The sequence below is a fragment of the Scomber scombrus genome, chromosome 20 (assembly GCF_963691925.1).
Source record: "Scomber scombrus chromosome 20, fScoSco1.1, whole genome shotgun sequence".
Lineage (NCBI taxonomy): Eukaryota > Metazoa > Chordata > Actinopteri > Scombriformes > Scombridae > Scomber > Scomber scombrus.
The window spans coordinates 8416172-8428543 of record NC_084989.1 but is presented as its reverse complement, the minus strand read 5'-3'; the positions used below and the strand labels follow the sequence as shown (position 1 = coordinate 8428543).

The window sequence follows — 12372 nt, the reverse complement described above, 5'->3', positions numbered from 1 at the left end:
CTGTGTTGCGCTTTAAAACATCCACAGTCTGCTTGAGGGCTGTAACTTGTAATTTCTTGAAACTGTAATTTCATACAGTTGCCTACTGAACGAGCCTATGGGTTGCAAGCGGAAGAGGTGAAGAACTGGGTGAGGGGGAGGGAAGAGAGAAAGAGAGAGAGAGAGAGAGAGAGAGAGAGAGAGAGAGTTCATCCTCCATCCACAGCCTCAGTTCACCGGACTGTCATCCTCCGAGCGGCTGCCTGCATCCCTGCCAGCTCTCTACCGCGGTCCAGATCTGTTTTCATCCAGTTTTACAGTTGGCGAAATATAGCATGGATACGATTTAAGGCGCACCAGTGAGCCTGCCAGCAGTTCCCCTTGCTTAAGAAACAAATTCTCTTAAAGCTCGTTCCTTCTTAAGTCATAATAATGATGGAGTATTGGAGGCAGTGCGCGCTGTGGTTAATAAACTGCAAGGTGCTTCCAGTTAACCACCGGGTTACATGGGAGTCTGCACAGGTATTTGACTTGGCACAAACCCTCCGGGATGGGGTCCTCCTCTGCCACCTGCTCAACAACATGAGACCCCAGTCCATCAACCTAAAGGAGATTAACCTCCGGCCTCAAATGTCACAGGTAAGAGACGACTGTAGGCAGCCTGTTTCTTGCTCCGACGCCAAACTACAATTTTGCCCCAATGGAGAGCGCGCAACCAGACTTCATTAAGAAATACGCCAGTTTAAGGTTTACCTTCTTCCCAGCAACTGTATATACTTGTATGAGCATGACTGACGCTTATTTTAAATGAAAACAGCTATATAGGAAAATTCGGCATGATGTAATACACAATTTAGCTTTTTGTGTAAAGAAAATCTTAACTTTAATGAATGTGGTTACACCGCTTGTTACCGCCTCCACGGTGTATTCTGGTGGCGGAAAAGGCAAGTCAATACATTATATTAGAGAGAATTTTAGTCACCCAATAGGTGCTTGGGTTTTGGATCTATGCCGAAGACAAGATAGTCTCCTAACCAATGTGAGGAGCTCTTACATTTTGTTTTATGACGCGAGTACGTTTGACAGCGAGTAAGGAAACACTAAACGGATGAAGAATTGAACGGAGTTTGGCTGTCACCTATCTGAGCCAACTTGGTGAGATGTAAAAGTTGCGCAAAAAGTGAAAAACCCGACACTTTCCCTCGGTATTTTACCTAACCTTGTAATATAACTTACTCATATTGACTTTTACCCTCAAACTGGTTTTGTAAACACTGAACCGTTATGTTGTCAGGGCTCCTCAATCTGCCCTCTATAGGTGATGTAGACACACAATGGATAAAAGGTGAAGTGGGGATGAGGCTTTGTTGTGTTTTATCCTAATAAGAGAAGTGGATTTATTTCATAGGATTAAGCACATGAATAATCTGGTATATCATTTCAATATCAGACAAAAGGGGATTTTGTATGACTTCCCTGGTTATAAGAAGTGACAAAGGCAATTATCATAATTTCCAGTCTGGTTGCATGGTTTGTCTTTACATTTTTTCATATGACAATGCAATGTAGCAGTTATACACTGTGAATACTACAATAGAAACTATTTGAACAAAATCCCCACTGTTAGAGTTCCCAGATAGGTATATATATATATATATATAGATAGATAGATAGATAGATAGATAGATAGATAGTTAAATAAAGAGTTAGCTGTGTCCACATGGCTCTGTTTGTTAGATACCATCTGCTTCAATAACAGGACAGCTGGAGCCAGGTCCAGATTAATATTCGCCTTCATAACAGAGAATCTGGGTTTCTGGCATGGTGACAGCACACAGTGAGGTAGACACTCACCTACTGATCCTGCAGACCTGCTGCAGATAAATTGTGACTGTACCGGTGACACACACAAACTGAGACTAGTCTGTAATGGGTGCCCTAATGCTCTCATCTGATGCAAAACAGGTGATTTAGGTTTGAATATCAGTTTTATGGTTGCACTGTGATGGAGAGGGGGATTAGTCTCGTTTCCTGGAAAAAGCACTCCAAACGCTATGTCACAGTGGCACAGTCAATACGATATGCAGTTACTGGCTTTTCACAATCAAATTGGAGACGTGCTGTTCAGCTTTAGCACACAGGTCAAGCGGACAGTTTAAAAAAGCATAGAGGATTGTAATGTCATCAATGGCAATGGGAATAGCTGTCGAAGGATCTTTTTACTCGGAAATTTCAGACCAAACTAGATTGGGGATGTAAGAGGAGAAGCTTATTGGTCCATTTGCATTTACAATTATTGGTAAAGGGGCATCAGTAGGGCAGTGTTTACTGTCAGTCATGACATAATGACATAGAAAAGAGTTGCCATAAGTAGAAGGGTTGTGAACCTTACCTATGCTCAGTGCTTGGTCTGGCTCAGACTGGGTTATTTATAGTCAGTTTGTTTTATGCTTGGTTGGGTGGCTTACTCACTGTGGGAGCCAGTCATGATGCTACATTCAGAGGCGAATTAGCATCGTAATGTGCAAGTCCATGTGTGTATGTGTGCATAATTTACACCCATACTGTTGTGCTTCGATGTGGTAGGTGCTAGTTACTGCAGCGGTTTTGAACTACACTTCCAAGAGGTCAGCTTTCAGTGGAATAGCGTGTCCAGGTTGAAATGTTATTCGTGATAAAGTTTGAGGTTTGTAAGGTGGTTCTCATTTCGTTGTAACAGCTCGTGTAAACCACCTACTCTAGTTTTTCTCTATATTGCATAAAAGAGAGACACACAAAGTGCATCATTTCCTGTTCACCGGAGGATCTATATTAGGGAGACACACTAGACACTTTCATGGCCTGCCTATGAGGTCATATAGTTGTTGTGACGAATGTACCTTTATATTAAAATCTTTATCATTTCATATTTATTAGTGGATCTGGAACTTTACTACTTTATGTGACTTCCCCTTTCACACACATTCACACCATGTGATGCTGGATAACAACTCCCTCTACGAGTGCATCGATGTTCAGCTAAAATGGGTGTCACGCCCCCCTCCAGCAACTTTACCCCCCCTGTCTCCTCAAAGTTACATTTACATAACTGAGGGTGGAGTTGCTTCCCTTTTGCTGTGCATAATTCATGAGGGCCGTGGCAGCCACTTTATCATTGGCCAGTAATAACACATGGGACGCCACCGTGGCCTCACCCAAGGGACCTCTGAGATGGAAAGACAAAGGCAGTAGAGGGACAGGGCTACAAAGAGCCTGTCTGGCCTCCATAGATGCATCTCCAAGGACATAAAGGACCCTGAAGGGCTAGCCCACTGTGCTGGTGTTAGCTGCATAATTAAAGCATAATGCATCAGAATCTCTGGAGGGTTCACATGTGTGATGTTGGCATCAGGACGGGCTGCTTCTTATTCTGCAACATAGGCTGCCAGTGAGTCAGTTCTGTTGTGAAATGGCTTCATGTAAGGTCAACAAAGAGCGAGCAAACTGATTGTACGCAGGATGAAAAAGCAGTGAAATAATGAGATGAAACAGCCTGGATCAGTGTGTTCATTGAGGAAATGAGTTGATCTGTGTAGCTGCCAGTTCTATGGTGAAAGATTAGGAATGATGCAGTGATTAGATGATTGGAGGACTCATATGTTGTGTATCTCTACTGTGCATGGGTGCTTGAAATTGTGCAGTTTTACAAGGTTTGCTAAACCTTTTAAAATGAAGAGCTCAAAGTTCCAGCTAAGGGCCTCCGATCAGTATAAAGCATAATTTTCACCCTCTTTGATCATTGCTTTACAAGGCTGTAATGATTCAATTACATAGTCTAGACACTGTTCAGCCACTGCAACTGCTGCATTTTGTTTTTGTACCAGACAAAACGCCACATAATCAGTGGTTGTTTTTGTCTCACTTTGTGAAAATCAGGGGTTCAGCGTCACAGGGAACTATGGATTGCGATCATGGCCCAACAAACAAACCATGCGGTCAAACAGGCAGCATGTAGTCTCCATTCTTCTGCTTCTTGAAACATTTGGTTTTGGTGTTCTGCTTAATCTTAGTTTAGACTGCAAATATCTTCCAAACACTGCTTGTAGGAGTTGTTAGCAAGGGTATTAACCTCCTTACAGTATATGAGTGGGTTAAATAGCAAGCTAGTAGTGTGTCACAAAGAATGACATCATTGATGCATTTAGGACAAACAGAAATAACTGCTTAAATACAGAAAAGCGAGGGTTAGGTTTGAGGTTAAAATTAGTTATAACTCGATTTGAAATTGAAATCTTGAAATTTGCCCCGACACCCTTAACTTGTCAAGCCTACTGTTGCCATGTTTTCCATGACACAGGATTATAAGCTGCGGTTTCAGAATGAGAACATTGTCGCAAACCCCACCAGCTGCTGAAAGCCTCTCACATAGACCAGCCGTGAAGCCTCGACGTGCACAGGAAATCAGGAAATGGAATAGAGGAAGGAAGTGAAACTAAACATGCCCTCGATCAAGCTCAGACCAAAGCACTGAGATGTCAGACAGACACAACGAGGAGAAAAGTCACCACTCTTCACACAGCGAAAGAAAAAAAAAAAACCCACTTAGCTCTTCACACAGCTCTTCAAAGGTTTCGAGGCCTGTTTTTCATTTTTGAAGTGAAAGTGTGAGAAAGAGAGTCAGGTCTAATTTTAATGAGCATCAAACGGCAGAAAGTGTTGCACAGAGCGAGGAAATACATCAATACACAGAAGAACAAGAGAAAGAAACACATCATGAATTTTACAGAACACTGATTCTGAACCATCATGGAAATACCATGAAGACTTAATTAAGACATTTATGAATTAATCATCTGGTTATTTTACAGTGGTGCAGAATACAGTAGAGTTATAGCTGACTAGCAGGCTAAGCTTTGAGCATATTACAACACAAAACAGAAGCACTGCTGATGCATGTGATTGATTTATTATGCTAGAGTGTGTTTTAAGCTGTCATCATGTGGAAAGACGACTGCAGCATCAAGCTGTGACCTTTTTCATAATCATACAACTTTCACTTATTCTTATTAGCCTCTAAATTAATACCATAATACATTCAAATTCTTTTTACATTTTGACAGGTGTGCAGCAGGTGTGTCCTGATTGACAAACTGACCAGAATTTGACTCTTGGAGACCTTGACAGGCATATTACATCAGCACATATAGTGGACTTTGACAATACTACTATGCATTATAAATGGTACATATGTATATTTCATCAAGCTGAGACCAACGTTCTGTGATGTCAAACAATGAATAGAAAAAGCTGGTTTCACACAGCGAACACTCCATGCAGCAGGCTTCAAAGGCACTTGCAAAGACAAAAGTTAGAAAGAGATAGCGTGGGAGAATGAGAAAGACAGAGAGAGAATGTCTTGATTTTCTTTTGGTTCCTGCAGAATAAGAGCAGTCACATGGGCAGAGAAGACTGTAGTTAAAACTTACAGCCACATAATAGTAAAAACATAAAATGAAATGTTCCCAAATAGCTAAAAGATACTTTTTAAAAAGTGTGTACTTTACATTTAAGAATAGGAATAATAAGTGAGAGTTCAGAGGAAATAAAGCCTGCTGTAGCACTGCCACTGTAAATGAGATGTCAATACTTGATAATAAATCAGAATAAGGTCTGAGATGAGCGAGGAGTGGCCATTTAAAGTGATGTGGTGAAGTGTTGAAAGTGGTCATTAATACTTAGTGCTTCTGTGCTTAATGCATGTGCTTCTTTTGTGTGTGTGTGTGCTCAACATACAAACTTAGTGTGCACACAGCACAGCACACACTCTCCCTCAATCATTCAAAAGAGCCATGAAAGAGTGTTTAACAGTGGTTTGAAAGAAATTGAGTAAGAAGCGAGATTAAGTAGATGAGTGCACAATAAATACCATAAACTTATCATAACAAATATGTTTACCTTATACTGATGCAAAGTAAGCATTAAATTAATATAAATCTATAGATCTTACATATTAATACAACCTTTTACAGCCTTTCCGATACCCTGGTTCAAGTTTTCTACAGCAGATGTTGCAGCCCCCTTCTTTAAATGAATCAGCTAGATAATTGTACTCACCTGGTCTTCCATGTGTACTGTGAATCAGTCTCAGATTAGATGTTAGAGTAATAACAGGTACTTCAGAAAACCACATTTGTGAAACACTGTAAGCAGCAACAGTTACAAATGGATGAAGTCCAGAATCATACACTTATACAACCACACACTGACTCCATATTTGTATTGTACATGTTGAGTCTACGGTATTTTATGTGATTCATTATTTGAGGAAACAAAATCATTGTTGCTGTTCCACTTTCCATCCTCTATCATCTCGTGTGGAAAATGTCCCTTCCTGTGTTGTTTCTATGGGAACGGTAAGGCGGCAAGGGTTGGTCAGGTTTAATCAGTGCCCATACTTTAAACTTAACATTCCCATCTATATTGTATGCATGCTCATCCATTTAGCCCTCTCAATTTGCATACTTATGGCACATACTGAAAATTGCCTGCTATTACTATGCAGTATGTGCACATTTGGACACAGTTTGAGTCCCATCATGACCTCCCCTGAGTTGCTGAGGCTTTGCTGCCCCTGTTGACTCATTTTTGAAGAAAGCATTGCACCTGCCAGTGTGTAAACACCACATTACTGCAGCTGTGCATGCCATGTCTGCGCAAGGCACCACCGCCTCCTGTTTGTGATTCCAGTACAGCGTAATGCAGTCACACTGGTTTGTTCCGCTGTGTCACCACAATAATATGCATATTCATGTGCTGCTTCATGTACAGTGACATGGACAAGGACGTTTGCAAAGACAAGATTATATAGCACTTCACTCGTACACGTACACGTGCGCCGTGTCCTGACCTTTCATTCCGTCACCTAGGTAACAAGACTGCACGGCAGCCAACCGGTAAAGGCTATGCTCCAGTGCACATTAAAGTATAGATGATGTATATGCTGATTTTATTAGGAGATATTCAGCGGTGGAGAATGTACCTGCAATCAATGGTTATTATGTTTCTCAGTTTTGGCATTGATGCTTCAGTTAATCACTGTTGAGTGCTCTGAAAGCTCAGAGAAAGTCAATACTGTCTATTGTCTTTACTGGCAAACCATCATCATCACATGTGACATTTTAAATGTAGCCGGTGGTTCACCCACATCAAACGAGACCTCTCAGCGTACATTATAATAATGAATATTTTAATATTACGTTAATACAACATTAACCAATGATAATAGCAGTTTTACCCTTTATTAAGCTTGATGAAAATGTCAAGATGCTATTTGGAAGTCAGTGCAGACAAGAATTGTAGATGTCGATCCAGATGATGCCAGACTATAACCATTGTCGTAGCCAGCAGCCGTGTGTGTGCAGCCTTTTACTCCCAGGTTCACTGTAGTGGAAACCTGGAGCCACGTGAGGTGCACAGTGCTGTATCAAGCTCTGCAGGTTTTCGGAAAGCTGATTTAAGACTCACTAAAACCTCGACACACTGCCTAAAATAGAATTTATGGACACCTTGTGTGTTAACAGTATATGTACAGTAAGTTTTTGTGTTTGTGTATAAATATCACCAATGGCTACCGCAGTTCAGGAGATTACTGAGCCTGTGTCTTTTCCAGCAGGGATAGTAACGTATAAGGCAGCCCCTGCTGAAAGACTCAGGGTGTAAGTGATGGATGACTGTTGTCTGTTGGAAATGGGAATGTCCTTATTTGTGTAATGAAGATAGAGAAAGAAGGGCTAAGAAACCCTGCAATGTGTGTAGAAATAGTAGCGGTGCTCATGCTCGTATAAGATAGCACACACAAGGGATGTATGGAACAAGGCTATATATTGTTTTTATTATTAACACAGTGTATACAGTTTTATGATACACCATTTCCTGGGAGGCTCTAACATGCCAAAAATAAAAAAATCTGCAGAAACTTTGAGTTTATCAGCTTGAAACTTTGGCTCTCGGCAGCTTAAATCTAAAAAGATCAGCATTTGATGGCACTGTGCCTTCAAAAAGCCCTAATCGGTCAAATCCCACACCTAAATGGGCACAGGCACACACAAGGGGTCAAACTGTACTATACCATGCTTTGTCAAGTTGCACAGCAGAGCATTACTCACCCTTTTCTTAACACTATCATCCAAGAGGGAGAAAAATCAGAGGGGGAGGAGGAGTACTGGCTGCTTCTTGCTTCACTGTACTGCTCCCACATATGGTTTTTAAGTTTTATTTTTCAGTTTACATGACATTCAACCCTCCGTCACCTTTACCCCTCATAAACCTTCTTTTGAGCCAATTACACACAGCTAAAGCTGAAGCTGAAGCTACTTGACCTGCGTTGCTGCAGCCAAGATAATTCATATCTCACGCCGTAGCACTAATTCAATTCCCTTATCTAGTGGGGGGATGGAGTAAGCTGAGTGTATATGTGAGGGGTCATCGGGGTTAAAACCAAGATTTAATGGAAAATGGCTTGGGAGACACTTATTTTGTTGTGGGGGAGGTAGAGAGGTGGATGGGTAGGAGGGGAAGGAGGGGGTAGGGAGCTTTGGCCTTATTGTCATTACATTAAGGAAACTCAGAAACCTGGAGAATGTCTTTGACTGTAATTTTCTAGAGTGGATGAATCTAAAATTACAGGTTTTGAAGTATGAGCAGGGAAAACAAACCTTTTCCAAAACTGTGACATAAAACAGCTCAGACATGGTGGGGTGATGACATAGTAATTTAATCAACGTTCAGCAGAACAGGACTTTATAAAACATGTGAACTTTTGTTGATCAGGAAGAGAGGGAGGTGACAGAAAAATGATTAATCTTCTGAAACCAACATTAACTGAACTGTGAATGTGTTCTGACTAGATGACGGCTATGATGCACAGTTGTTGTTTGCCAGTGCAAAAAAGGAAGATGAAGGAATTTAGTATGCTTCCCTATTGTTACAGTGATCTTTGTGACAAACAACTTACAGATAACAACTTGTGGAGTAGATTAGAGTAGAGTAGAAAAGAGTACAGTATACTAAAGGTTTTAGATGGTACCATTGATTCAAGATTCTTGAATATTGGAAGCAGCTATGTGGTTCAGAGCATCTGCTGCAAATAGAAAACAAAAATGTTGAATGTGACCACACTGATCTAAGCCTTTTGTGAGGAAGTGGCACATTTTATAGAAGTAAAAAGTGTCTGAAATCTCAATTCACTTCTTATCACAGAGCGAGCTAGTGTCAATAATTGAGGGAGTAGTGAATGAGTAAATGAGGAAGTTCAGAACATTACTACTTTTATCCACTTCCTGTGAAAAGTGATATGTTTCGCTCTGCATGTGAAGCCTTGTGGGTTTGTGTAGTGTAAGAACCTCGTATTCGTTTAATCTTCACCTAAAGATGCATGTGGGACAGATGAGCCGTAATCCTGAAAACACAGAGTACCCCCTTACAGGAAAATGTTATAAGATAAAGAGGTGATAAGGAGGTTGTCGCCATCTAAAAGGGGGTTATCAGAGTCATGAAAGTGACTGGAAAGAGTGACTGGAAAGAATGACTGGAAAGACTATCTGCTTTGTCAGTGTTTCTCACTCATCTGCAGTTCTAAACCAAGTCTGTGGATTTTCATTCCAACCCAAGAGGCGGCCCATTTCACAGTTTAACGCACCTTAAACCAGAAAGGAGAAGCGATCAGTTACCACTATGTACTGCTGGAATGAAAAGCTGCTGACCATGGCTTTATGTTGACAATATTCCATTTAGATAAGTAATCTCACGGGTGTCTGGCTAGTCCCCGTTGTCTCACTTGTCCTCTGCGATGACCCCAACCTAAGGCTGAGAGAGAGCAGCAGGTCCGTCAGCGTCAGCAGACCTTCGCCTACGTTCCACCTCCCATTTCCTGGTTACACAGCTGACAAAAGCCTACATGACATGGATGTGACCTGATCGCTTGAACTGTGATATGTCACCCACTGGTTAAGACAGAATCTTGACAAAAGAGTTCCACAGATGACTGCTGTGGACAATATGTCATTCATACCAGACACAATATATCAATGGCATAATCTCAGCAAGATTTGAAGGTGGAAGACATATAAGCCTGCCAGAATGGTCACAGAGTATTATTTTCTCTTTACATAGCTTAAGCATAGTTTCTATTCATTACTTTCATCTTAACTTTCCACACTGCTATCTGTAAGCATACGAGAGCTTTTAACTACTGAATACGATTCTTTGCACAGGCCTTGATTCCCTCTGCGAGAGACTCATCCATTTGGTTGTCATTAATTGATGCCCAACAAGATTTAAACAGTGAGAGGGCCAAACTCTGTCTGTTTCTTATTGTGGAGATCTATGAGAGAACAAGAACAGGATTTCATTAAGCTCCACAATACGCACAGGGGCCATAAAAGGCTCCAGCTTGTTGCTATGGAGCTTTGACTTGTATGAAGGAATACATAAGCAGAAACTGGATACTTATTGTGGATACAGAGCGCGACCTGGCTCATATCAAAAGCGCAGCAGCGAGATGGCTTGTCTTACAGGAATATTTTTTGCCTCATATTCCAGATGGTTGGTCTGAGAGATGAAATGCTCGGGTGGGATTTTAAGCTTTCCGTGCACGGGTCTTGTATAAGCAATGCATTTTGATCCAAACTGAGTCAGTGTGGTGCTTCCTGCGGAGAGGTTGAAGCTTAATCTGTCCCTAATACCTCAATCTTCACATTGAGGTTGTTGCAGGTTTCATGAATATGCATAAATAGGTTTTTATTAACATTGTTGGTTATATTTGCCTTGGATTTGGTACAGTGTCAGCTGGTACATTTGTGAATACTGGATTATGAATACTGACAATATTGATATTTGAGGGTTTAAAAAAAATCAGACAACAATTTTAGCCTATAAGTTTTTTTCATAAACACATTCTGTATAGTAACATGAATAAATGTGTCTGATAGGGGCCCTCTAAATGTTTTTTTTCAAACCGTTGGTACCAAGATCTGTACTGAGTGTTGAAAAATAAAGTCAGTGCTCTCTGGTGGATGGCAATGTTTCTACATGACTTAAAATGTAGCTTTAGCATTTCTTTACTGGAATTTCCTATCAACCCAAATACGTCAATACATTCAATATATGTGCTAAGACAATAACAGGTGTTTTAAAGGCCAGTGCTATTTTTAAAGCTCTGTTTGAAGTCTATAGTTTTAAACCTTCATTAACTTTTGTGTTGTCATACTACCTGAGGGTAAGGTATTGAAAACTGAGATTATCACCTCATAAAGTTGATGCTAGCAAGTTGTTTATTTATACATTGAGCATTAACATTCATTTTGTCGTATTTTTGGCCACCTGGTTAATGTAGCTACAATAGTCACTTTTCTATTAGCTTCGTTTCTGGTCTCCACCAACTCCTGTGTAAAATATCTGACTTTCTTCACCAGCTAGTTGCTAACTTTGTGCTGTTTGAGATGTGATTAGAGCGGTAGCTCAATAATTTGTGGGTAGTAAAACCAAAATGGCAGTCATGTGATATTTCTCACTATGCATGACCACTTTTATATAGCCTATAAATAATCCTACTATTGTTAAGAATGTTGTTTATAGCCCCTTTTAGGTTTTGAAAATGTTAGCAAATGTTAGCATGCTAAACTAAGATGTTCAACATTAGCAAAAACATTGTCATACATTTTAATCCTAATTTTAGTTTGCCACAGTGACTCTAGCCCACACACACACACACACACACACACACACACACACACACACACACACACACACACACACACACACACACACACACACACACACACACACACACACACACACACACACACACACACATATGTATTCACACATTAGGCCATTGACTTTCTGAGCCCCAGAGAGTCACTAATGCAAAGAAATGCTGTCAGTGGAACAGTAACTGGTTGCTTCATGCTGCTTCACTCTTGTTAATACAATTCTCCTTTTACTGTCTTCAGCTCGGTGCAGCAGAGACACTGTCTTGCTCTGTGAAGCTGCTTCCCTCAGATAATATACTGAGGTCCTTTGGGACTCTCCAGAGACTCCAGGCAGACAAGATGTGCTTGTCTGATAAAAGAAAGTGATGTGTACGAGTGTAAACATTCAATATTATTCACTCACTGCTCGCTCTCTGCTTTACGCTGTGTCTTATCTTAGGCTCACTGGCTGGGGGCTTTTTTCCTCTCTCATGTGAAGCCATCTGTAAAGCGTAATTCAATTGGAGTGGAGAGGCATTTCATATTTGATGCATGGACATGCGCCTTGCAGATAAATCTGATCTTGCTTTTCTACAACGAGGGTGAAGGTGTGTTATGTCAGAGTAGGTCTGGCTGCTTTGTTTTCCGAGATGAGTTATTTTCT

The 12372-nt window shown here is 40.8% G+C and overlaps 1 protein-coding gene across 1 annotated transcript in view; it reads left to right on the top strand.

Moving 5' to 3' along the window:
- The first annotated feature begins 411 nt into the window (after positions 1–411).
- The window catches only part of LOC134002245 (guanine nucleotide exchange factor VAV3), an 85501-nt gene continuing 73540 nt past the window's right edge, over positions 412–12372 (top strand). The window contains exon 1 of the mRNA XM_062441550.1: positions 412–618. Within this exon, the coding sequence (XP_062297534.1) occupies positions 412–618 (207 nt within the window). The remainder of the gene's footprint in view (positions 619–12372) is intronic.